Raw genomic sequence first — 27,075 nt, 5'->3', positions numbered from 1 at the left:
TACTTTACAATAAAAAAATATGTCGTATGTATGTTGATTATATAATTTTTTTTATATAAAGTAATTTATTCTATATATTGTACAAATAGAAATTTTTAACAAGTTAATTGAAAAAATCACTAAATTTAATAAAAATTTACACAAGTTAGTAAATATTTTTAAAAATATATTATTATATAAATATAATGCTATTATATTTCTTTTTTAATTTAATAGATAATTTATATCATTCAATGTCCAAAATTTGTATTTTTGAAATGAATTACATAGTTTGGTTAAAATTTATTAAATTAATTATGTTTTACATTATAAAAATAGTATATTACGTATAATAATTAACTATTGTTCAGAATATAACCAATAAAATGATAACAAGCATTAAAATTGACTATGAATTCAACTAACAGTCTAGGATGTATAATAGTGATAACCAACACTCTAACAAATTTCAACCATACTTCAAACGCATTTAACAAAACTCCATCGCTAAACAAATAATTGGTCGATTGAATCACGATTTAATTAAGTTAAAATCTAAAAATTCCTAATTTACATAATATTTACATTACAACAAACAATGTAATTTTAAATAATTTAACCTAATACAAGGGTAAAAAAATAATAATAATAAAATATGACAGCGTAAAAACTATGAAACTAGCATATGCATAATATATATTAAACCCTTTAAACCAATCTAAATCTAATGTTTAATTGAAAGATGCATATTTCTTAACAATTTCAATTTTTATTTTAAAACAAATACATATTGTTTTAAATCAATAAAGGAAAAAAGAAACTAATAGGATACTTAATTATAAAAAAAATCTTCTATTAAATGATTGAACAAGCTAATACCTTCAATTTGACTACTATTAATGAAATATATGATTGATGTTTTTTTAAAAGAAAAGAGAGATATAACAAAATAAAAAAAGAATTAATACCTATTTTAGTTTTTAGGATATTAAAAAAAAAACTTGATGGAAAACAGAAAAATAGAAGTCTATAAATATATTAATTGCGAAGATTAGTTTTATATAATCTAATGGTAAATCACTAATTACGACATTCTAACTACAATGTCTTGAAGGCTCCCTAGAGTTCACAAATTCTGTAATATGTCTTTCTTTAATATATAATATGGAAACTCTTACACTAGTTACAATACTGCTTTCTATTTTTGAATATTTCTTGATGATGAGATATTCTAACAGCGAGGGGAGATCACTATTAATATAACTTCTTTAATGTGAATTTGTTTTTTCCATAACAACGGGATGTTCCTTGATGTAGTGCAATGTTTAACCAGAAAATGACGTTATACCAACGAGAATATTGTCAAATTATGTATTCAAATTCAGGGTAGTTGGCCCCTTAACAAAAGCTTTTCTTTGGAACCAAAACGAAGGAAAAAAAAAAAAAGAGTTGGAGGTGTAAAATATAGCTGCTAGTTGATTACTTACCTATTAAAGCTCAATCTCCATGCTCGAGTGTGGTTAGGGCCGTATTAAATCTTAATTTGATAGTAATATAAATGAAATTGGGTTAAACCAGAAGAGGCTCTACTTATGTGTACGTTAAAACAAGACTTGTTTATGCCTATTAAGATAGGGGCTAAGTTAGTAGTTATATGTATGCATGTGAAAAGCTTGAGTGGACTAACTTGGGGTCTATCATGAACTGCTTCTGTCTGTAAATCATTAAAGATTTTGAATTTGTGGTACTTGCATGTGTTTATATATATGATTAAAGTAAACCCCGATATGCATATTGTAGCTTCATGATTTCTGGCAACTTAAGGCCACTTATGTCATTAGATGCTTTGATGCCATGTGTGAAAGTGAATCTTAAATTTATTATCCAAAATGCAGGGAACAAAGATTGGTCATCTGTGCTTTGCAAATGGCTTATTTATTTTCTAAAGAAGTTATCGGTCATTTCTGGCCTTCAAGTGCATGCTGCCAAAAACTCAATATTTTCCTGAGGTGTGAAGGAGCAAGTTAAAGAGCAGATTTTGCAGATATAAAGCATTACAGCAGGAGCACTTCCTGTAACCCAGGTTGCATAGAAACAGAAATGGGAACTGGAAATGAATACAATATAAAACAATCCGAAAATACAGAATTTTCTAAAAAACTAGAAAATGAAACGCTAGAAAAATATGTTTGTTCTAATATATGTATGTATATTAGTTCATGGCAAAATCCATCCAATGGAATTGATATTAGTTCATAGCATTAGCACAGATGAGAGCAGAAGTTAGTTTTTTTTTTTTTATCATTGAAACAGCTGAATAATTGAGTTTGACAAAATGCTTATAAAGCTTCACAAAGTTTGTTTTTTTCCTGAATTAATTGAGTGGAGCTTGAAATTAGATTTTACGATGTAAGACCATTAATATATTACAATAGCCAAAACTGTAACACTTAACACACCCCTTATGTAATAACAACACATACTCTAATATTGTACAAGAGATTCATAATTAGAAATAGAGGATTCCTTTCACTCTTTTTTTTCCTCTTCTCCGTTCTTCCTTCTACTTTCTTTTTCTCTCAGTTCAGAAAACCAGCACTTGAGCATTGCTCTCTTTTATTTTTCTGGAGATTTTCATCATATTAACTCAATCGTTACTTAATTTATTTAATACCAATTCTAATTAAAATATAATTCTAGAATTATATAAATACTACTTAAATTTTAAGATTGTATGGATAATGGTAGATTAATAATAAAAGAAATGAATACAATATTATATTTATATTTATATATGCAAAATTATTATTTCAAATTAAATAATATAAAGAAATAGTAGTGATATGTAAAATATATTTAAATGAAGTATTAAATTATTATTTTAATATGATATAAGTATATTTTTTTTGAAATTACTATGTATTTTATAAGAGTTTTATATATTAATATGTTTTTATCAGTATATAATATAATTTATACATAGCATACATAATCTTTAACTTAATGGTCCTTTCATTAGGTCATTACCAGCAATATCAAAATAATTGGCATGAGTTAGACATAAAAGTTTTATAAAATTAAAATAGTAATTTGGATAGTTTTAGATATCTAAACCTAAATAATATTATAGAATTAAAAGGTTTAATTTTATAACTCTTTAAAGTAGAAAAATAAATAGATACTTCATACTGGAAAGTATTTATTATATATAATCTTATTTATCAACAAAATTTTTCATCAGTAAATATTACAAACCATTAAAAATAACATTACCGACTATTTTATAGCCATTGGTAATTTCGCTGTTAGTAAAAATCTAATAAATTTAGCAACGAAAATAATTTTACATGACAAAAGTTAATTGATTATTAATTTTGCTTATTCTAATTTCTAACATAATTTGAATCCTAAATGTTTAATTATTTAAAAGATACTTACATATAGAGCAACACTATTAAATTATTATATAATTTAATTTAAGTTATTAAAATAAAATATATATTTATAATTAAAAATATTACTAGAATTAAACTATGCTAAAAGATTTTACTCTAGTTTGATAAAAAAATTAAATTTTAAATGATTTATGAATTGATAAAAAATTTAAGGATTAAACTATAATTTTATTTATCATTTAAATGTAATGATTTTATAAGGAAGAGAAACACATATTTTTTAAGATATAAAGAAAATTTAATATAATAAAAATGACAGAGGTTGGAGTGTCCTGAATCTGCCTTGCATTCTCTCCATAGGTTTGTAGACTCGGTCAGGATTGGGTATTATGCCCTTCCGCTGGGTTGTTGTCTTCTCTGTCTTTTCCATCCAGTGCCTGCACTGCGTCAGAAAATCTTGGTCTGCAAAATGTTGGAAACTCTATTATTGATCGGTTTCGTGTGTTCTTTCCTTCTCATAACAACGGGGACAATTATTTGATGGCTGTAACCTCTTGGATTATATGGAAAAGCATAGAAATAATGTGGTATGGAGAAACGTTCGAATCCGAAGTAGTGTTGGATTCTTGATTAACAGTGCTGGCAGGTATTTACATGAATGGAAAGCTGCTCAAGATAGTATTCAGTCTAATCAAGCCTCCTCAGATGTTAACAATGGTGGTGTTGTTTTGATGCATGTTTACTGGTCTTCATTGTGTGGGTTCTCGCAGAAAATTTCTGGTAATTTTACAGCAAAGGAAGCTGAGGCTATGGGAATCCTGAGACTCTGAGTTGGTTAAAGACCAAAGGAGTGGGGTTTCTGTCTCTTTTCCTATATGATGTACTGATTTTAGATTTGTCTTCATGCATTTTCATTTGGATTTCAAAAAATAATAATAATAAAAAAAAAACAATGACACCAGAGCAACTGATGTGTTGCATTAAAAAGCAAGAAATAAATAGTTATTACCCCAATTATTGATTTAACATGTTTAGCCTCAAAATGAGACCAGACAAAAATATTATTTAAAAATATTACAAATTAATGAGATGTAATTTTATGAATGCTTTACCCATAATATTGAATTCACTTAATATTAGTTTTAGATAAGCTATTTTATGGAGTTTTACCATAATAGTGAATTCACTTAATTTGTATATATATATGTGGTATGAAAGCCCGCACTAAATTGCTTAGCCATTTAATAAAGAAAAAAAATACATATTTAGTATTATTTTTAATTATTTCTTTTCACATTTTTATTTTTCTAAGTTAAATTTTTAAATTTTTATTTTTTTTGATATTATAAAAAATTAGCACATATGTTACACTTTGTTAATGAGAATATAATTAGATTTTAAATTTTCTCTATTAGAATCTTTTAAACATTTACTCTTTATATTTTCATTTTTAGTAATATTAACTTTTAAAATTTATTATTTAAAATAATACAAATATTTATTATAATTTAATTTAACAGTTTATTATAATTTAATTGTTTTATAGAATTAAGAAAATTATAAATTTTATTAAATAAAATATACAAAAGCAAATAGCAATTAAAATATTTATTAAAAAATAAAATATTATTATATATATATATATATATATATATATATATGAAAGTTCAATATCCATTTAAATATCTCTTTATATAATTTTAATAATTATCTATTTTCTTAATTATTAGTTATATATTAATCAATAGATTATATATATTAATAAAAACTTAGGGGATTAATATTGTCAAAAATAAAAGTATAATAAGTAAATATATAAAGAACTGTATATAGAAAAAGTCAGAAAATTATTTATATTCTTATTAAGGGAACATATGTGAAGCACGCTAACTTACTGTTACCAAAAGCTATAATATTAATAAAGATAAAAGTTCAAGATGGAATGTATATAAAAAAAAAGTGCAAAGATTATTATTAAAATATATAAAAGTACAGGGGCATAAATGAAAATATAAAAAAAATAAAAAATTCTTTTTAATCAGAACCGACTGTAGTGCTTTGAATACTTTTCTTTTCAGTTAATACTTTTCTTCTCATCTGGGGTTTAGTAATTGGAGTCACAGAGAGAGAATCAGGCAACATTCCGGCTAAATCTCCGGTCATCAACCTTTAACTTTGCGGTAACTCACCGGGTATCTCTTAGACGAAAAGAAACAAGAAAGCCTAGCTCCGATCAGCGAATCTGTGAAGTTGTTGCAGTGTATTCACTTCTAAAGTTTTGTTTAGTATTTTAACAGTCTCAATAGTTATCTTTTGATTATGATATATTTTGGTTCTACAGAAATGGACAGTAGTGTCACTAAGTTCAATGAAGTTTGACGAAAATTCTGATTGAATTTTTTTTTCAAAAAATTGTTATGAATCTAATTGAATATAAAATGTTTGGTTATTTTTGAATTAAAAAACTCAATTACTTCCTTGTGATTTTTGTCATGTTAGTGTGATTTAGTGGTTAAATTCACCTATGCCTGGGATGATAATTATGCTGGTCATATTCTAATGATGCTAATGAAATTGCTCATTATTATATTTTAGTAGTTTAAATTCAGGTATACGTGGCTGTGGCATGAAAAATTATTAGGTTCTACTTTGAAGATGCTGATGACATTGCTCATTCTTCCTGTTTGCTTGGTGGTAAACAGACTTTTGTATTGACATTTAGACTATTAACATTTTTCATTGACTAGCTCTTTTTTAAGCTCAAAAGTTGTAAATGTGCGTAATGTGTTCAATTAATTGCCTCTTAATTTTACTGGCTGTGCTATTGTGTTTGGGTAGGGAGAAAGGGGTGATAGAGATGGCAGACAGACTGACACGTATCGCAATTGTTAGCTCCGATAGATGCAAGCCTAAGAAATGTCGTCAAGAATGCAAGAAGAGCTGCCCTGTTGTGAAAACTGGTAATAATTTACTGTCGGCCTGTATTTGCACTATGTTTGGGAAGGGAGGGAAAGGAGTCACCTGGCCACAAATTTATTTCTAGTGGGACCCATATGTTCCTCCCATTTTCATGTCCTCATTTTCCTCACGTTCCAATACAAATCCTTTTGTGAATGGTCATTGCTGCTAGTTTTGCTATAGATTGATTATGCATTTACCTGTCTTCTTACCCTTCTGTACAACTCATGATCTGCAGGAAGATTGTGTATTGAGGTTACTCCTGCATCTAAGATAGCTTTCATCTCTGAGGAGTTGTGCATTGGATGTGGTATCTGTGTTAAGGTTGGAAAATTTAAGTGGACTTTTACTGTTTGCTTACACCTGTGCAAAACTGACTACTTCAAATCTGTTGATGTAGAAATGCCCTTTTGAAGCAATTCAAATCATCAACTTGCCAAAGGATTTGGATAAAGATACGACCCATCGTTATGGGCCCAATACCTTTAAGTTGCACAGGTCAGTTAATGGTTGCATCTTAGCAATTGAGAAGGGATCTAGAAGTAGCTGCATATACAAAAATTATTGTTCTGTGTCAGTAAGCGGTGGAGAGGTTATGGATAGATGCAGAAACAGGTTTCGAAGTATAGCAACCGGGAAGGGCTACTGATGTTTCCGATATTTTTGTTGATTCTCTTCATGAAGAATAGTGGGTTTGGGAGGGACTTCAATTATTTATTGTCATATCTGTATAGTATAAAAAGAGAAGTTGTCTGTCGACTGCCCTGTCTGTTAGTATGGGGTAACGAAACAGTAGGGAAGCTTTAGACCCCCATATTGTGTGCTAGACAATTATTTTTTCTAGTGTAGTGAATGGTTTTCTCTTAATGCTTTTTGGTGATTCTATCTTGGAAATTACTGCTATGCTCTTGTATTACATGATATGGTTCCCTTTGAATGATTTCTCTACTTTCCAAACTAAGGAAGTGGCGGATTGCTATTATATGCCTTTTGACGTAACTGGTGTTTACAATTGCAGGCTGCCAGTCCCAAGACCTGGACAAGTTCTTGGCTTGGTTGGAACAAATGGTATTGGGAAGTCCACTGCTCTCAAAGTTCTGGCTGGCAAACTGAAACCAAATTTGGGCCGTTTCAATGTGAAACTTACGTGGATGATTTCTATTATTATTGCTACATGCTGCATTCAATTTTATTTTAACCATTTTGGATTTTTCTTTCTTATTTGCAGAATCCTCCAGATTGGCAGGAAATCTTGACCTACTTTCGAGGATCTGAATTGCAGAATTATTTCACTCGTATCCTGGAAGATAATTTGAAGGTACTTAAACTTGTATTACTGATATATTGCTGTATTATGAAATTTCTGTTTATCACTGTTAGGCGTGTTTTTTCCACTCTGCTCTTCTGGCTGTGGATTAATCTATAGTTGTTATATTGAACTTGGGCCGTAAAAATGTAACTAATTTGTGCAGCTCTAACTGTGGAGAACTTGGCTTTAAAGTCAGTAACGCCATAAAAATTGACTTACAATTTAATCTATATGTATATATATCTATATTGTGCATACGTGACAAAATATCAGGTCAACTGTCAATTATGTATGCCTTTTTCCCCCTTTCCACTCACAATCACTTGTTAGATGTGAGATGTAATCACTTCATCTCACTTCTCCATGGGGGCAATGGTTCAATTGCATGCCCTCTTATTGGCATCATCAGATGTATGGATCTCTAGTTTACCATTATGGGTTACTCTGCTTGGTTATCTCTACTTTAGACTTTAGTCTCCAATTTAGCTCCAGCTAAAGAGCCTGTTTTTTGGAGACTGATTAAATGCACTGGGGCTTTATTTCTTAGCATATGCTGTAAAGAAATATTGAAAGCCATGCGGATTATTACCATCTCATATCTGTATTACTTTTCCTGGATATTATTGAAGCATTAATTTCTCACATGTTTTGTTTGGAACTGATTGCTCACATATGTAATTTTTGTTTTCTTGTTTAGTACTTAAGTTTCTCTCAGAGATCCTAATGCCTTATGTATTTTATCCTGACACTTGTGAAAACGCTTTTCGCTTTGGGTTTTGATACTAAAGCCTGCTTTCTTTATACCTCCTTTTATTTTATCTTCCTGCTTTCAGAAATAGGGCCAGAAGGAAATTTTAATATTGTAATTTTTCTTAACAATCTATCTTGGGTACACTCATTATTTTTCTTCTTGCTAAAGATCTGCTCTTTTTTTGACAGGCCATCATAAAGCCTCAGTATGTCGATCACATTCCAAAAGCAGTCCAAGGCAATGTAGGGCAGGTGCTCGACCAAAAAGATGAGAGAGAGATGAAAGCAGAGCTTTGTCATGATCTTCAGCTGAACCAGGTTATAGATCGTAATGTGGGGGATTTATCCGGTGGAGAGCTCCAGCGATTTGCCATTGCTGTGGTTGCCATACAGAATGCTGAGATATACATGTTTGATGAACCATCAAGTTATCTTGATGTCAAACAGAGGCTTAAAGCTGCCCGAGTAATCAGATCTTTGCTCAAGCCTAATAGGTTGAACCTTCTTTCTTTAGTAATTCAAGTTCTTTTGCGCTTGTACTCTGAATCTAATTATATTATTTTGATCATTGTTTCAGCTATGTAATTGTGGTGGAGCATGACCTTAGCGTCCTGGATTATTTATCTGACTTCATTTGTTGCTTATATGGGAAACCGGGAGCATATGGAGTTGTAACCCTTCCCTTTTCAGTCAGGGAAGGAATTAATATTTTTTTGGCTGGATTTGTTCCTACAGAAAATTTACGATTTCGTGAGGAGTCTCTGACCTTCAGGGTAATTTTCCTTTCTCTTTTCATCTGTTTATTTATTTGTTGATTTTGTTGCATTTACACCTCTCTCTCTCTCTCTCTCTCTCCCCATTTGGTTTGTTCTTATCCCTTGCTTGGATCTTTCTTTTCTTAAGACTTAAGATCACTGCATTGGCTTTTTATAGGTTGCTGAGACTCCACAAGAGAGTGCTGAGGAGATTGAAACATATGCGCGATACAGATATCCAACCATGACTAAAACTCAGGGCAACTTTAAGCTTCAGGTCATTGAGGGTGAATTTACAGATTCTCAGATAATTGTAATGCTGGGTGAGAATGGGACGGGAAAGACAACCTTTATCCGTATGCTGGTACTGCATTGACATCATTTTCATTTTTCGTTCTTTTACATGAAAGCTGGTACCTCTTGAACAATTTATTTTTTTGGTCAAATTGCAGGCTGGCTTACTGAAACCTGATACCATGGAAGGTTCCGATATTGAGATACCCGAATTTAATGTTTCTTACAAACCCCAGAAAATTAGTCCCAAGTTCCAATCTACTGTTAGACACTTGCTACATCAAAAGATTCGTGATTCATATATGCATCCTCAGTTTGTGTCAGACGTCATGAAGCCACTTCTTATAGAACAACTGATGGATCAGGAAGTTGTGAATCTATCTGGTGGGGAGTTGCAAAGAGTTGCTTTATGTCTCTGCCTCGGAAAGGTGATTACGTCTGACTTAATATTGATGAAATGAAATTGGAACTGACCATATCACAATGCTTTGGTATCACATGCTTATGCATGTGCAAGGACTTGTGGATAAAATGGCTTTCTAGAATGTGTAAAGTTACTTTAATTGTTTTGGGTTGCATGTCAGGTTAGTGTATTGTTTAAGATGCTTTATACTGTCAATCACTACTGTTATTTCATTCTTAGGTATCCCAGAACCATTTGAAACATATATTAAGTATCCTAAATTAGAATGCTTCTGGGCCTTGAGTCCAGGAAAACTTACTAAAATTTTTAGGAAGAGGGAGAGGCCTCAGTCTGTACCTGTTCAATTTAAATAATCCATCTTTCAATATGCAGTGAATGCCCTAAGTTGCTAGAAGTTCTTACTTATACTTCATGTTACTGTTGTACTTGTGGTTGATTGTCCTTCTGATGCTTAGTATATGCGATAAATGTCAATGTTGAATGTCAGAAGAGATGGCAAAAACAGAAGCATTATGTTGTGTGTTTATTCACAAGGTGTATGTGAGTGGTGCTAGTTTCTTGCAGTTCTTTTTGTGTGTATAACAAGATGAACATGTAACATCAATTATTTTTGTAATCTCAACTAGAATTGATAGAACGTACTTGATGTCTTACCGATTTCTTTCTTTCCTATTCTCTAGATGTTTAGGCTTTGTTCCATTTGATGGGAGTCTGATTCATGGTTTACTTTACTTGATTTCAGCCTGCAGACATTTACCTAATAGATGAACCAAGTGCATATCTGGATTCCGAGCAGCGTATAGTCGCTTCTAAAGTCATTAAGCGGTTTATCCTTCATGCAAAGAAAACTGCATTTGTGGTAGAACATGATTTTATAATGGCAACTTACCTTGCTGATAGAGTTATCGTATATGAGGGGAAGCCGTCTTTGGACTGTACTGCAAATTCTCCTCAGTCATTATTGACCGGAATGAATCTCTTCTTATCTGTAAGTACTTATTGTGGAAGTTTTAGGAAGTGCCGAGATGAAAATAAGTTGTGGCATAAGATATTTAATTGAATTGCACCTGCTTAATTGTAAGTCATTCCTGACATATGCCTGTGATAATATCACCTTGCTGGGAGGCTCTCCGCCTCTATTTGAACTGTTTTAATATTCTTGCTTGTGGTGATCTTCAACTGAGCTCACCCCAATGGTGTAATCCATTTATCACACTTTCACAATTTAATTTTTATTTTGTACTGTATGCTCTCTCTCTCTCTCTCTCTCTCTCTCTCTCTAATTACATTTTCTTTTTGTTGTACCTGATGATGCAGCATTTGGATATCACATTTAGGCGGGACCCAACTAATTTCCGACCAAGAATCAACAAATTGGACTCAACCAAGGACAGAGATCAGAAAGCTGCTGGGTCATATTATTACCTGGACGATTGATGCAAATTATTGGCAGCTTCTATGAGTTTCATCTCGTTGGAAACTCTTGCTAGACCGCAAAGTCCAGCTGGGTCTTCCTGTCAGGTATTGATAGGATGATTGTAGGGTTCTTGCTTGCTAAATGCTGCTAGGTCTTTCTTTCAGATTTTCATTTTATTTGTTTGCTGGCTGTTATGCAGAATATAAGGGCATCATTCTGAGTGTTTTACAACTCAACCAAGTTATATGTATATGTTAACAGTTGCCTGGAGGCCTCCTGGCTGGCGACAAAGTATTTAATCAAATGAGGCCATCTGCTGCGCTCTGCTTTTTTCTATCTCCTGTTTTAAGGGATAATTTCATTTGCAGTCCCTGATTTTAGGTGTGTTTCCTTTAAATGTTCTTAAATTTTAATTTGTCCCTTAAAAATCCCCTGGAGATCAAAATTTTTGTATATTAGAAATCCTTATCGCCTAAATTTCAGTCTTGATTGATTGAGTCGATATTGCATTATTATGATTGTCCCTCCATCCAATCTTTCAAGCTAGAACGCACCATGTATTTGCCACCTTTAATTTTTAATGGATTTTGAACAAAATTAGGCAATAGTGACTCTTACACTATACATGGATGGATGGAGAGGAACTTAAGTGGAAAAGCAGTAAACAGAGGAAGAATTAGTTTCAATCGACTTTGGCAAATAAAATTTTTGAAAAAAAGAAATTAGAGGGGAATGATTCTTTTTTATTATCTTTATAGAAGTTGATTTGATTAATTTCAATTTATGAAAAGAAATTAAAATATAATTAATTATTTTTGTCTTTATAATTATAAAAAAATTTGAAACTAATTAATTTTTTTCTCTTTAATAAAATTTTTTATATAACTATATACAATAGAATAAATATATTTTTCTTCTTTTTTTCTTTAAATATATTTTCCTACCCTCTTCATTTGCCATGCATAGTGTTAAAAGTATGAAGTTTGAAGTTCATTTTTAAAGAACCAATTGAAGTTTAATGACATTAATGGGAAGAGAAATGCTAGCACATTCTCTCTTAAACTCTCGTTTAGAGAAGTTTATCTAATTTTTTTAACTTAATAACATATTATTTATTTAACAAGTTAATTATTTTATATTCATTTTTAATAAATAAAAGTAAAATAAAATTATGGGATAATAATAAGATAATATTTGAATTTGCTAAGATAATTATTAAGTGTTTAAACTTTTAAAGTTACAATTTAATGCATAAATCTAGTAAATGTTTATGATTAAGTATATATAGCAGGTTAATAACAGGTTATCATGTGAGCTTCTTATAATATAGTGTGCCAACTTGTTAAAAGTTTAAATACTTGATTGTCAAATCTTAATAAATTTAGACACCATTTTTGTAATTATTTATTAATGAAAAAAGCAAAAATTATTTAAACAATATGTTATAATTTAGAATTTATTATTTTAATCTCAATTTTTAAAAATATTTTATTATGCAAATAAAAAATAATTTTTTATTTTTATAAATATTTAAAATTATTAAAAATAAAAATATTATTATTCATGTAATAAAATATCTTTAAAATTGATCATTAGTAAATAAAATAATTTTATTTTTATTTATTAAAAAGGAGATATAAAATTATTTTAACTTATTAAATAGGTAACATGTTATTAAATTGAAAAATTAAATAAAGTAAACTAATAAAAAAGCAATTATCTAAGAGAATATTTAAAACGAGTGTTGCTAGTATTTCTCTGTTCGTTTTAATAAGATTCATAGTAACAATTAATTAGTTTTAGATTTTAGCTCAAACTTTAAAGACTTTAATTTTGAAAGTATTAAAAATACTTTTATTCAAAATAAAGATTAATATATAATTACAATGTACATCACAAATTAAAACTAAAACAGATCTTCACATATAAGGATCTTTTAAACATTTATAGTAATAAAGGAGTATTTCCTCAATCAATTGCATCAAGTTGAATTATTTAATTGTCCATTTCTTGCAAGTTAGGAGTCTTCGAAAACGGCGTCGTGGGGGCTCTATTTTTTTTTTTTTGTCAATTACCTTTGTGCATTTACACCAACACAATAATTGCGCGCATATAGAGATGCTCTTCCACTCCTCAATTGCCCATAAAACATCCTTCAAAACCACACCGCCCAAACTGTACATTTTTGTAAATTAATAAAGTTGAATTTACACATCATCACTTGCAAAATTACTGATTTTCATTTCCCTTAGACGCAATGAGAACACAAAAAGGTGATCACTGAGGGTTCCAACTCGTGCGGTTCCTCTTTTCAGTTTAAATTTTTTTTCCTTTCACATGCTCTCTCTATTCAATCTTATCAAACCTTATATATGTCAAAGTGCTTCAATGACATCTGTTAAAGAAGATTTTATGATCAAATATTTTGCATTTTGTTTTAAATAATTAATTGAATTTTATTAAATAATTTATTTTATATGATTGAAAAAATTTAGTCTCAGTAACATGAAATTACATATAATTAATAAAATAACATAAAATAATTTTAAAAATTTATACATTCTTAAAAGTATTATAATTTGTGAAAAATATAAAAGGATTTATTATTTTTCATAAGTTAAAGATAATTTTTTTTTTATTATACAAAGATTTTATATTTTTCGTAAATTTGCTAAATTTTTCATAAATCAGTGAGTTTTACAAAAATAATCATATTTTCACAATATCATCCTTTTTTTTTTCAAGTAGCACTTATGAGAAAATAGTTTCAGTTTATAAAAATTTTAAAAAGAATTGTCATTCTTTATAAGTTAGTAATAAATTTCGCAGTAACAAAAAAAAAAGTATTTTCTATAAATTTATCAATTTTTCATAAAATGTTAAATTTCATAAAAATAATTATATTTTTGTAATATCATATTTTTCAAGTAATAACACTTATAAAAAATTATTTAAAATTATGAAAGAAGTATCAAGAAGATTGTTATTTTTATAAATTAGCAATAATTTTATATTTACAAAAGATTTAATATTTTTCATAAGTTTGCTATTTTTTGATAAGTAATAAGACTTAAATAGCCACCATGTCTAGATTTTAAATTTAACAATAAGATTCAATAAGCATATAAATCAATAATCTTTAAACCAAATTAAAATTACTTTGTTTTAAAGAAAGCAAAAGTAAAATCTATCTTAATAGAATATGGAGTAAATATTATAGGACTGTATATTTTCTAGATAAATGTTTGAGACTATCATATTTTATTAGTAACTTTTCTTAAATATAATTATATTTATACTTTATAAAGTATTATTTGATTTGTCACGTATCATCACTCCATTGATCTGTCTAATATATTTATAATACAATAGATTAATAAATCACTTGAAATTTTGAAAAAGATAGAGCCATTGCCTCGTAGAAAGACAAGAAAAAAAAAAAAAACAATTTCATAGTACACAAAATTACATCTATTAAAGAATTAATATTAAACTATTGTATGATGTACAATTTAGAATTATTACTTATTAGTTATTGCTCAATACATGTAATAAAATAGAAAAAGGTAACCACGAAATTAGATTGTAGTCTTTATACTAATTAATTAAAAGTAGTAATACTAAAGAAAATTGAAAAAGGAAAGCCAGATTTAAAAATTTTAGTAATTTTAAATAATATTTAAAAAATAAAATATATCTCATGAAAGATTAATTGTCTTTTAAAAATTCTCTTAGTTTATTATAAATAAATATATCCGCGACACTAATGTCATGTGATATCAAATTAATAGTTATTAAGAAATTATTAAATTTACTGAAGGTCATTTTTTTTCACAATTATTGCAATTACAGATGCCTCTCTGAGGTTATTGTGTTATGTGCTTTCCTTAAAGAAAATATACATTTTTGTTTTTCATATATATATCATTTTATAAGACAGTTATCTTGTTAGTAATTTAATAGGTTGCAACATACAAAGCTAGTCAATGTTCTGTGGTATTATTTTTATTAGAAATTATTAATTTTAGAAATCACTTTGTTATGTAAAATAAAGATTTAGAGATCAAAGTGTCAAACAGTATCAATGGTGTCAAATTAAACTGTGATAATTTCATATCTCACTTAATGATATATATTAGCGCCATTTGAGTGAGGGATCAAAATGCATATTTAAGAAAAGAGGAAGAAAAGTTCATGACAAGAGTAAATCTTCTATATATATATATTGTAATTCTTTTTTATTTTATTATAAAAGACTCATGTTTGGTTTCGATTTAATTATGATATTAAAATATAAAATAGAAAAATAAAGACGTCGGGTAATTTTTTATTATTAGATATGTAAATATTTATGTTGAATTTGTGTTTTATTATATGGCAAAACTTTTAATTTAACTTGAGTTGAAAAAGCTTCGTATTATTAAAAATAGTAATATATATAATCCTACGGAAAAATCTATAATGTGATCCTTAAATTGTCCGGAGCTCTTAACTGAAAATACATGCTAAGCCTTTAACGTGCATGATTTGGTGCTTACAAATCCTTTTTCTGATAGAAAATGTCAGGGAGAATGGAGCAACCGTCCACCTAAGCATTTTCTTCCTTTAGGAATTTCATAATTGATTAATAAAAGATATTAAAATATAAATCAATGTATAAACATAATATTCAAACTCATTCCTCCAAATTTATTATTTAGATATATTATCTATATTTGTTCAAATCCGGTTACTATTCAATCTACCTAAGTATAAATAAGACATAATTAATATTTTACATTTGTTATCAAATTTAACATATAATTTTAAATTAGAATTATTATTTTGAATCACCAGGTTTTGCCTTATTACAGGTTAAATAATATATTTTAATATCTTATATCCAAAATACCCTCAAAGGATATAGAGAGAAGTTAATCGATTACCCTTTGTATTTTACATAATTATATTGTTTTTCCTTCTATTTTTTAAAAATTTATACTCAATTATTCATATAATTTGTTAATTTTTATTTTCCTTTCAATGGTCAAAATATGATCTATAAAATAACCCAATAAGTCACTTCAATGACATTTATATCGACGGACAAAAAGAGTAACCAAAAAGTGATTCCCATCCGCCAACAAAAAAATACCTAAAACGTGACCACATTATTATCAAAATGTGGTTAGAGTTGCTGATTCTTGATCAGCCTTTGATTCTCAAAAGCATCCCATTGCCCACTGCACAATGTGTAAAGTCACTTTTTACAGTGAATCTCTAAAAGACATCAGACATAAATTCAAAATATGAATATTTCTCTAGGAAGATATTATCAGCAGTAACCCTCTTGATCTTCAACTTGTAACTTATAGGATTCTGCATATTTCTTCTATATCAAACAAAAACAAATTAAAATCTCAATTTCTTTTGAAATATCCTAATTCTAATTAATAAAATATTAAAACCCTAATTTTAAATAAATTTTCAATTTTATTATTATTACTTTAATATTGATTTCAATTTTTAACCTGCAGTGAAATTATTAATCAAATTTGTCGATGTTATGAACTATAGTAATAAAAGAAAATATAAAAGACTAAGTCAGCACTCCAATTACTAAAATACTGTCGTTTAAATTAGGCCTAGCCATGGGCCAGTTTGGATCAGAAATCAAACCGCTCAAAACGGAATTGGAATCAACTCGAACCAGGCTTGAAATCGGAGGTGGACGGTTTAGGATCGGTTCCTCTTCACTTGGAATCGGAACCGGTGGTTTCAATTCCAACCCATGAAAAAAATTATTTATATTTTTCTATATAAGCATAAAATTTATTTATTGACTCTCTAAAATCACTTTCTAAAAATTATTTATTATCTACAATTTCTTTTATTTCTCTAATATATCTCTCTATAATTATTTATTTTCTAGAGTTATCTCTCTCTAAAAAAATATTTTGTCTTTCTAGAATTTCTAGATTCATATAGAATTTATTTATTTTCTATAAATCTTTTTCACAAAATTTTTAAATACTCTTAATTTTTATATTTTAGTTTCTATATTATCACTTAGATTTTTTTAACACTCTTTTTTACACTATTGCAACCACCTGGAACTGTCCAAGGGGCGGTTCAGGGCCGGTTTCATGTGCCATGGAATCGTACCGTGGCCAGGCCTAATTTAAACATATAAAATTAATAAAATTCTAAATTTAAGAAAATAATAAAATAATTTATGTGCTTAAATAATAATATTTTAGTAATAAAATGAGTCATCAATTTTAATATTAATTTAATTCATTTTTGTTGTTGCAAGAGTTTATGCGAATAATCTTACTAAAAGCTAAAATTGAAATTAATATAAAAATATAGTACTAAAATTAAAAATTTAAAACTACGTGCTGGATTTAATAATAAATTAAAAGTTCATAATTTTTTTAATTAAGTCTAAAAATAAATATATTTTGTGGGTTTTAGCTAAGCAATAGGTACTCTACCCGATAAAAACTTATCATGTGAATATATTTAAGAAATAAAAGAGGTACTCTGCTTAATATATAAATATTGATGAAACCAAAAGATAAAAACTAACCTATTAAAGTGTAACAAAAATGCTAATTAAACAAAAAAAATAAAATTTAAACAATCAAACAATAATAAAAATATAAGTAAAATATTACTATTAAACGGGTACCTATTACCTGCAAATACGAGAATCAAATTCTATCAGACCCATTACAGGCATTATAGATTAGTTATAAAAATGTTAAAACCTGAGAAATATGAATCGAAAAAAAATCATAGGTAAATTTTTAGATCACCCAGTAAGAATGGGGAGAAGAATCAAAATAGAATGGTTCTCCTTACCTAAAACTAAGAGGGAGGCCGCCTTCTACTAAAATTTCCGATTTTTTTTTTTTTTGTTTTGTAACAGTTAGTTGTATGCAAGAAGAAAACCTAGAAAGAGTAAAGAAGTTTGGATCCGAAAAAGGGCCCTCGATATAGTAATTAAAGATCAGCTATGTTTTCATATCGAAATTTTTTTAGAGACGACGAGATGTCAAAGGGCCATCTTATTTTTCAAATAAATCCTTGTATATCAATGTAATTTTTTGAATACGAATTATCTATACCAATTACTCAGTATTACACAGTTTAACTAGGTAAAATTTAGATAGATATCCACAACTAGGGTATAAATTGCCATCTCTACTTTTTTCTCTATTTTGCTTTTACAATTGAGTCTAATATGGTGAATTTTTTTTTTTTCTAAATTATTAAGTTGGATTAGAGCATAGCTACGGGTGACTGAGCCATCAAATACGAAAAAAAGAAGAGTTGAAGCACTTCAAATCATTGTAACAAGTATGGAAAATCAAGTTATTTTTTATTTGGAAAGAGATTTTCATTTCAATTTTCTTTTGGCATTAGCATATATAGTAACTGGCTGCTCGCTCTCTTCTAATCACAGGTGTATTACACTATCTTCAAGTCTGTCAAAAAGGAACTTACAATAACAAATATATATAGTTGAGGAGTTTCATAGCGCACACTTTTACTTCAACGGTCTCAATAGCATAAAGTAGTAAAGTTCAGAGGCCAAATTAAGGCTTCTGCCAAATACAGGAACACCATAGTTATAAAAAGATTTATTAGCAATTTGGATCAGCTGTAAATAGAAATAAATTTTTTAAATTTTATTTTAAAAAATATTTTTTATATTATAATATTTATATTTATTATTTAAAAAATATATTATTGATAAATATATTATTTTATTTTATTATAGTTATGTTTCATTAATTTTATTTATATAATATGATAAGATATTAATTATTTATATAATATAAAAGATATTCATTTATATTTATCTTTAGTTGATATCCTTTTACTAATAAAATTAAATTTAAATTAAAAAAAATTAATACTATCAAAAAATGATATCGACGGTTTATTTTTAAAATTAACAATAAAGTGTAATAACTTATAAAAAGAGAATACAGTGTATTGTTAATAGGTGACTTTCATATTTTCTTTGAACTTTTATAAATATAAAAAACTAAAAAGAATTCATTATTGATATAGTTTTAGAGCAAAATCTATCATATAAAACTTTATTTCTCTAATTTTTATTAATTTTCAATTTAGTAGTCCTAACTCTTAATCTCAAATTCATAAATCTTAATATTTATTATGCTATAAAATTATAATAACTTGATAAAAATACGTTTATTTATTATTTTTACAATACACTTTTATTAAATATCTCTTATTTTTTATCTAATTTAATATAAAAAATCTACATCAGTATTTTTAATATATGATTTGCTAAAATTTTATTATTTTTTTATAAGTTATTATTACTTAATATTAATTTTAAAATTTAACTACTTAATTGTTATTTTTTAACAAATTTAGCCATGATAGATATACCAATAAAATGTATTGTTATAAAAAGGTTTTAGTAAACGTGCCAAAGGCATGGTGCACCGTGACATGGCAAATCAGGATAGGCTGAAAAACATGGCCCCACACACAGACCCAATATGGCAGAGGGAAACCACACTTCATCTCAGCAACTGTCTCCACCTTCAGATTCAGCACCGGCGATGCCAACCTCACCGGAGTCCCTGATTAGTCTCTAAATATAAATGAAGAACATAATAAAAACATACACTATTTCACATGGTTCCTCTATCCAATGCCCACTTCTTCTAAATTTCATTCAAATCGCACAAAACGCGTTCCCTGCATAGTTAAATCCCTTCTTCATTTATCCTCTCAAGGCCAACTCTTTCAAGCAATTTCCTCTCTCGGGCTCTTATCACGTAATGGCATTCGCTTGCCATCAAAAACACTAGCTTACCTTCTCCAACAGTGTGCAAATACAAAATCGCTGAAGTTAGGGAAATGGGTTCATTTACATTTGAAGGTAACTGGATTAAAAAGACCCAATACGTTTTTGGCGAATCATTTAATTAATATGTATTCAAAGTGCGGTGATTATGCAAGTGCATATAAGGTGTTCGATGAAATGTCTACGAGGAATTTGTATTCCTGGAATGGTATGCTTTCTGGGTACGCTAAATTGGGTAAGATAAAACCAGCTAGAAAGCTGTTTGATAAAATGCCAGAGAAAGATGTTGTGTCTTGGAATACAATGGTTATTGCGTATGCAAAGAGTGGGTTTTGCAATGACGCTTTGCGGTTTTATAGGGAGTTGAGGAGGTTAGGGATAGGGTATAATGAGTATAGTTTTGCTGGTTTATTGAATATTTGTGTGAAGGTTAAGGAACTGGAGCTTTCTAAGCAGGCTCATGGGCAGGTTTTGGTTGCTGGGTTTTTATCAAATTTGGTGATTTCAAGTTCGGTGCTTGATGCCTATGCAAAATGCAGTGAGATGGGTGATGCAAGGAGGTTGTTTGATGAGATGATTATTAGGGATGTTCTTGCTTGGACAACAATGGTTTCAGGGTATGCTCAATGGGGTGATGTGGAGGCAGCTAGTGAGTTGTTTGATTTGATGCCTGAAAAGAATCCTGTTGCATGGACATCTTTGATTGCTGGGTATGCTAGACATGATTTAGGACATAAGGCGCTTGAGTTGTTTACAAAGATGATGGCGCTTAATATTAGGCCAGATCAATTTACTTTTAGTAGTTGTCTTTGTGCTTCTGCTAGTATAGCTTCATTAAATCATGGTAAACAAATACATGGTTATTTAATACGCACCAATATCAGACCTAATACAATTGTTGTGAGCTCTCTCATTGACATGTACTCAAAATGCGGTTGTTTGGAAGTAGGGAGGTTGGTTTTTGACCTTATGGGTGATAAGTGGGATGTTGTCTTGTGGAATACTATAATTTCTTCCCTGGCACAGCATGGTCGTGGTCAAGAGGCTACACAAATGTTTGATGACATGGTCAGATTAGGCATGAAGCCAGATCGGATAACATTGATTGTCCTTCTGAATGCATGTAGTCATTCAGGACTAGTTCAAGAAGGTCTTAGGTTATACGAGTCCATAACTAGTTGTCATGGTGTCATCCCCAATCAGGAACATTATGCATGCTTGATTGATCTCCTAGGCCGTGCAGGCCATTTTGACACGTTGATGAATCAACTTGAGAAGATGCCATGTAAGCCAAATGATCAAATTTGGAATGCCTTGCTTGGTGTTTGCAGAATGCATGGAAATATAGAATTTGGAAGAGAAGTAGCTGAAAAAATTATTGAATTGGATCCTCAATCCTCTGCAGCATATGTGTTACTATCAAGTATACATGCTGCGGTTGGGCGGTGGGAATTAGTGGAAAATGTGAGACAGCTTATGAATGAGAGACATGTAAGGAAGGATCGAGCCATTAGTTGGATAGAGATTGAAAACAAAGTGCACTCTTTCACTGCATCAGATAGGTTACACCCATTGAAAGAAGTAATATATTTGGCTTTGAAACAATTAGCTGGCCACATGGAAGAAGTTCTATCAACTAATAGAGAGAGGTAGAAGTTTTTCATCATTAATTTTTCCTGGTGGTGTTGAGGAATAATTAAAAGTTTAATACTCCGTCAGTTTTGCTCAACTTGTAACATTTTCTTCACTTGAATGAGCTGGCCTTCCAGTAATGTAGCATGTAGTTCATTTTTTTTCTGAATTTTTTTCTTTTTTCTTTTTATTTTTTATAAAATTGAATCTCTGCAGTGTTATACTTGTGAGATTTATTCAAAAGATCTAGACAAGCGATCACTTCAAAGATATTCTGTTTTCTCCTTTATAATTGTTTGAGTTTGTTGTTTATCCAATAAATTGGTAAAAAAAAGAAAACTCTCGTGCTTAGTTTGTGTTCTTGTTGTGAGCATTTAACTATCATCTTTGTGAAATATGATTATTTGCAGCTAAGGAGATTAAGCTAGTTGGTTAGATGGTCACAGGCTGTTGGGTGATTTTAAGCCAAAGTACAAAGGCACGGACTTTGGTTTGTTGGGCCTATTTCTATTAAATCAAGGACTTTATCAAATCAGAAACAAATGCTTTCTTAAAAGATGATATAGTGCATGTAGAAGAACACTCATGTTAAATTTTAACAATGTGAACTGAGTTCTGGTTTTAGTTGCACTCAGTTGGCTTTTAGATAGACCTTGTTTTTCTGCAGCTTTGCACATGTGTCCCATAGAGGAAAGAGTCTTTTGATAGCCTTTCTTACTGAAAACTGAAGATGTCTGCAAGCACTTTCTGTTTTATTATGACTGAAATTTTCTTTCCCATCTTACTTGTTCATTTTTCATTTTAGTTGATATCTCTTTAGCAGTTGTCTTCGTACTGACATTCTTCTTGCTCTTTGTACAAGATAGCTATTACTTTCTTGTTTTTGTAGATTGCAGCAAGTTCATTATAATCATTGATCGACTGTGCTACTATGAGGAGTGGGCAGGTTGCTGAAATGGACTTCAAAGAAAGAACTGCTGATGGGAAAACAGGTAGATAACATGACATGTTATGTTTCCTAACAAGAAACTTCTACATTTTAAACATGGCCAAAAAAATGCTTTTTCTCATTTTCTGGAAGAATGATACATCTTGCACTGCTCTTCAACTGCTATAACTTTGAATAGATACTTGGCAAAAAATGTCTACATCTTTCCAAAAATCTAAAATGATATTCTAGGTATCTTTCTTGTCATCTATATATAGAAGCGGAGAATGGTGGTCCTGTGAAATGCAGTTTATCAGTGGGAGAAAATGGCTGTACAACTTTTAGATCGTCCCTTCCATTAGTTGTTGTTGAGTAATAACATAATAAGCATTTATTAGTTGTCGTATGATGTATATATGTTAAATGTGCTTATCTGATATTGGAAAATAAAAGAAGATAGGATAGGACAGCGGAGATTGTTATAAGAGATGGTGGTTAAAAATAATTCCTGATTTTTAAAGTTTTGTTGTAGATTGCAATAACATGGTTAGTGTGACTCGATGTAGATATCCGGCTTGCTTACAAGGACGATAGAGGGGTGTGTTTCTTGTCATCACCTTGAATCATTGGGCTAAGACCCTGCAGCTTCTAAATGCACATGGTAGGCCCTTTTGATCTTTTATGATAATTTTCTCCTTCATCCTTAATATGGGGTTTTGTATAATCTGTTAGTGGATTTCAGTTCTTTAGCTGTCTAAGACTCTTTTTGCATCACTTGTCATATGTAGCAAAGATTGTCCCTTTTGCTTTTTCTTTTTCCCCTTTAAATCCTATATATAATATATATATACACACACACACATTTGAAGCTTGTGTTAAGAAAAAAATTGTAAGCTTGTAGTTACCTGATTGCTTGATCTGGCTGTGGGGGTGAAGGAAAACTACTACTGATGAGAAAGTACTTTGAATCTTCCTCATGTGTACGGTTTAAACTGTGGAAAATTATGAAGCAGGTGCATGATTGAACAGGAAGACCCTACTCCATGCTTTTTAATTATGAAAGGAACTCTAATTTATCCACGAAATGATTGATTGAGCGCGTTACCTTCAATTAAAGACATCTTTGAGTGCTTTCTAATTCAAGTGGCTGAACTGAACCACATATTTTTCCAATGGGAAAAATGCATTTTTGCCCCTAACTTTTGGTGCAAAGAACGTATTAGCTCTTAAATTAATTTTAGATGCAAATGAGTACTTAGAAGTGATAAAAACCTAAAATTTAAGCCCTTATTTTATATGAACTTTAAAGAATGTTAACTGTTGTTGATGTGTATCATAAATGAAATCTACTAATTGAATAAAATACATTTTAATATTTATCTTATCATTTAAAAATTCTGTTTTTAAAGTATTTCTTCTTTCTTATCATTACCACTCTTTCCATATCCTTCCATTACCGCTACTGACTCTAATTACTCTTTACAACTCTCAACTCTTTCTCACTAACAAATCAAGGTGTGAATTCAGAAACTATTAGTATGATGGTGAATGAGTATCTTAAGGAAGGAAGTTTGATGATGTAATTGAGCTCTTGAAGTCGTCATGTTTTTGCAATGGGTTCTCTAAATTTAACTTTAATTCAATTGGGTATATAAACTCCATGAGATGTTATATTTGAAATTTTTTACAAATGAAAGTTGAGTGCGTTGAATTAATCTCCTGCGAAAAGTGTATTTCATTATTTTTAATACATTGTTTATTGTATATTAAAATTATTTTATTAATTTCATTAAATAAAATAAAAAATATATTTTTTGAAAGACTAAAATAAACTGGTGTAATTCTTTAGCTTTTCTATCATCAAGAACTTTTCTTTATGCACACAAGCAAAGTAGACAATGTCTGCACTAGTAACTATAGCAAAAAATATATAATAGACAATAAAAAAAACGGTGAGCATTATTTGAGAACTAAAATTTATTGTTTCTCTTTTTTCTTATTTTAAATATATTATATATTTTATATTTTAAATATATTATATATTTTATCGAACTTACGCATTTTTTAGCAAAACATTTGTGATTGATAAGGTTAAAAATAATAATCCGTAAAGTTGAGAGGGCTAATTAAATTAGAGTTAAATATGAATAGCCAATTGCAAAAATTGGACAAATTTAAAAGGCCATTTATGTATTTAGCTTAATATTATCGTAAAATTTTGTGAGAATGAGATGTTAGTAGAGATGTCACAAGTTGATTGATTCTTATTTGAAGGTGAAGAGGATTGACGATGCTTTCAGGTTGTTAAATAACATGGTGCACAAAAATTTATGGGTATTAAGAAGGATTAATTATAAAAATACTCACTTTTTTAGAAATATTATAAAAATACCTCATCTTTCACTTCCTTACATTTTTATGTTTTTTTTTTTTTTTTTTATACATTTTTACGTTTTCTTTAATCCATTTTATAAAAGTTGATGCATGTCTCTCTAATTTTCTATTGCCTAGTATATCTTTCTTTTCTTTATATTTTCAACATTTGTAAGGGAAATCATTTCATATACTCCATTCCATATCTCTCTCTTTCTCTCCCCATTCCCACCTTCACATCTTTTTTCATCAGTATTATATATTTTTTTTTATTTTTATTCTCTACAATTATGTTAATTAATAATTTTTTATAAAAAATTAAAATAAATTTTAAAATATTTTTATTTGATTTTTAATTTAAAAGTTATTTATTTTCTTTTCTTTATAAATAAAAATAGAGGTACTGATTAATATATTAATTTAGTTTGAGAAATTTTTTTTAATGAGTGTTATTAGACAAGATATTTATAATATTAGCATTTAAATAACTAATTAACGGAGGAATTAAGTGAATTAGTGCAAAACAGAGCATGTTAATAAAATTCAATTTTGACATAATTAATACCAAACTAACTAAATTAGTCATTTAGTAGATTAGATTTTAGCATTTATAAATTAATTTTATTTTTTATCCTTTAATAAAAATAAAATTTTATCCTATACATTAAGTGCAAATTTGATTCTGCTACTCAGCTGTCAGTTAAATTGCCATTCTTCCTCTAACAAATGAAATTAATTTGAAATGTAGATATACCACTGTATCTGAGACTGAATAGCCATTCAAAAAAAGTGAGCCAATAAATTAAGGAATTAAATATCTATCTTGATAAAATTCAATAAAGAACTTAGACTTAATATCAATCAATATTAAAATAACTAAAACTAACCACTTTATCAATTAAATCCTTAACATTCGATAAAATATTTGAATTTTTTCTTAATGACGTGAAATCTTAAACACACAGTGATTTAAAGGTCATATCGACTAATTAACTTGGTTTATGAATATGAGGGGACTAAGTCTTTACCAAGAATTAAGTATATATCATTTTTGAATTGAAAACAAATTTGTTGTATTAGAATCTGATTATACTTATGATTCTATTCAATTGGCAGAATCAAAAAAAAAAAGGGTGTATAAACAGAACTTCTGCTTATACAGAAGTTCTGCTTATTATTCGGACGCACCTACTCTACTAATTATTTATAGTTATGAAATCACATTGATAGCCTCTACGCGTGCCCTAGCTCGTCTGAGAGCTAGATTTGCCTCAATTATTTGTCTCCTGCCTTTCGCCTTTCTCAAGTTAGCTTCTGCTATTTCAAGATTTTTCTGAGCTTCTTGTGGATCAATGTTACTACCATTGATGTTGATTAGTATTTTAAATAATAATTTAAAATGTTGACATATTCTGTTGATACGCCTCCTAAATTGAGGAGTGTATTACATTCAACTAAACCGACCAAACCAAATTGATATAATTCAATCCAAATTAAAAATTATGATTTCAAATATTATGAATTGGTTTTGATTTTTAAATGAAAGGAAATTGAAAATTTTGGTTTGGTTGTAGTTTAAGAATATAGAAAGGATGAACTTTTATATTATTTTATTTTAGTATATAGAGTTGATATAAAAAAAAATGTTAATTTTCATAATTTGTAAAGTTTGCAACTGATTATATAATCCTACTTTCTATAATATATTAATCTCATTTCATATTTATATTTGTTTAGAGTTTTTAGTTTATTATAATATTTTTATAAAATAACAAAAAATATTTAATTTAATAAATAAAAATTATGTATCTTTTCACACGTAATTATAAACTATTAATTTTTATGAGATATAAAACTATTCAGATATTTTGAAAATATTAATATCATTATTAAACTTGAAGCGATTATTTAAATCGGATATGGTTTAAATAAATTTTATAATTATTTGGTTTGTATATAGTTTTAATAATTTGTAAATCGATCGAATAAGTTAAAAATTTCTTTTATTAACTGATCCTGCCGAAC

At 28.8% G+C, this 27,075-nt stretch overlaps 2 protein-coding genes across 7 annotated transcripts; both read left to right on the top strand.

Moving 5' to 3' along the window:
* The first annotated feature begins 5,420 nt into the window (after positions 1 to 5,420).
* Positions 5,421 to 11,793, top strand: LOC8265341 (ABC transporter E family member 2). Of its 6 annotated transcripts, none has more exons than XM_048378021.1 (14): positions 5,437 to 5,634; positions 5,984 to 6,068; positions 6,213 to 6,334; positions 6,571 to 6,656; positions 6,733 to 6,830; positions 7,351 to 7,468; positions 7,561 to 7,650; positions 8,581 to 8,885; positions 8,969 to 9,164; positions 9,325 to 9,510; positions 9,599 to 9,868; positions 10,607 to 10,852; positions 11,182 to 11,385; positions 11,481 to 11,793. In XM_048378021.1, the coding sequence occupies exons 3-13, from the start codon at positions 6,232 to 6,234 to the stop codon at positions 11,299 to 11,301; spliced, it is 1,818 nt and encodes a 605-aa protein (XP_048233978.1). In that variant the 5' UTR covers positions 5,437 to 5,634; positions 5,984 to 6,068; positions 6,213 to 6,231; the 3' UTR covers positions 11,302 to 11,385; positions 11,481 to 11,793. The 6 variants fall into 6 exon arrangements, with proteins under 6 accessions (XP_048233981.1, XP_048233976.1, XP_048233978.1 ...); XM_048378022.1 differs by having other exon boundaries at positions 5,973 to 6,068; XM_048378023.1 differs by having other exon boundaries at positions 5,970 to 6,068.
* A 7,956-nt stretch (positions 11,794 to 19,749) lies between these two features.
* LOC8265343 (pentatricopeptide repeat-containing protein At2g21090) lies at positions 19,750 to 23,815 on the top strand. Its single transcript, XM_025158981.2, has 2 exons — positions 19,750 to 22,741; positions 23,244 to 23,815. The coding sequence occupies exon 1, from the start codon at positions 19,962 to 19,964 to the stop codon at positions 21,768 to 21,770; it is 1,809 nt and encodes a 602-aa protein (XP_025014749.2). The 5' UTR covers positions 19,750 to 19,961; the 3' UTR covers positions 21,771 to 22,741; positions 23,244 to 23,815.
* The last annotated feature ends 3,260 nt before the right edge of the window (positions 23,816 to 27,075 follow it).

Source organism: Ricinus communis, chromosome 8, assembly GCF_019578655.1.
Source record: "Ricinus communis isolate WT05 ecotype wild-type chromosome 8, ASM1957865v1, whole genome shotgun sequence".
NCBI classification, from domain to species: domain Eukaryota; kingdom Viridiplantae; phylum Streptophyta; class Magnoliopsida; order Malpighiales; family Euphorbiaceae; genus Ricinus; species Ricinus communis.
This window is presented reverse-complemented; position numbering and strand designations above follow the sequence as displayed.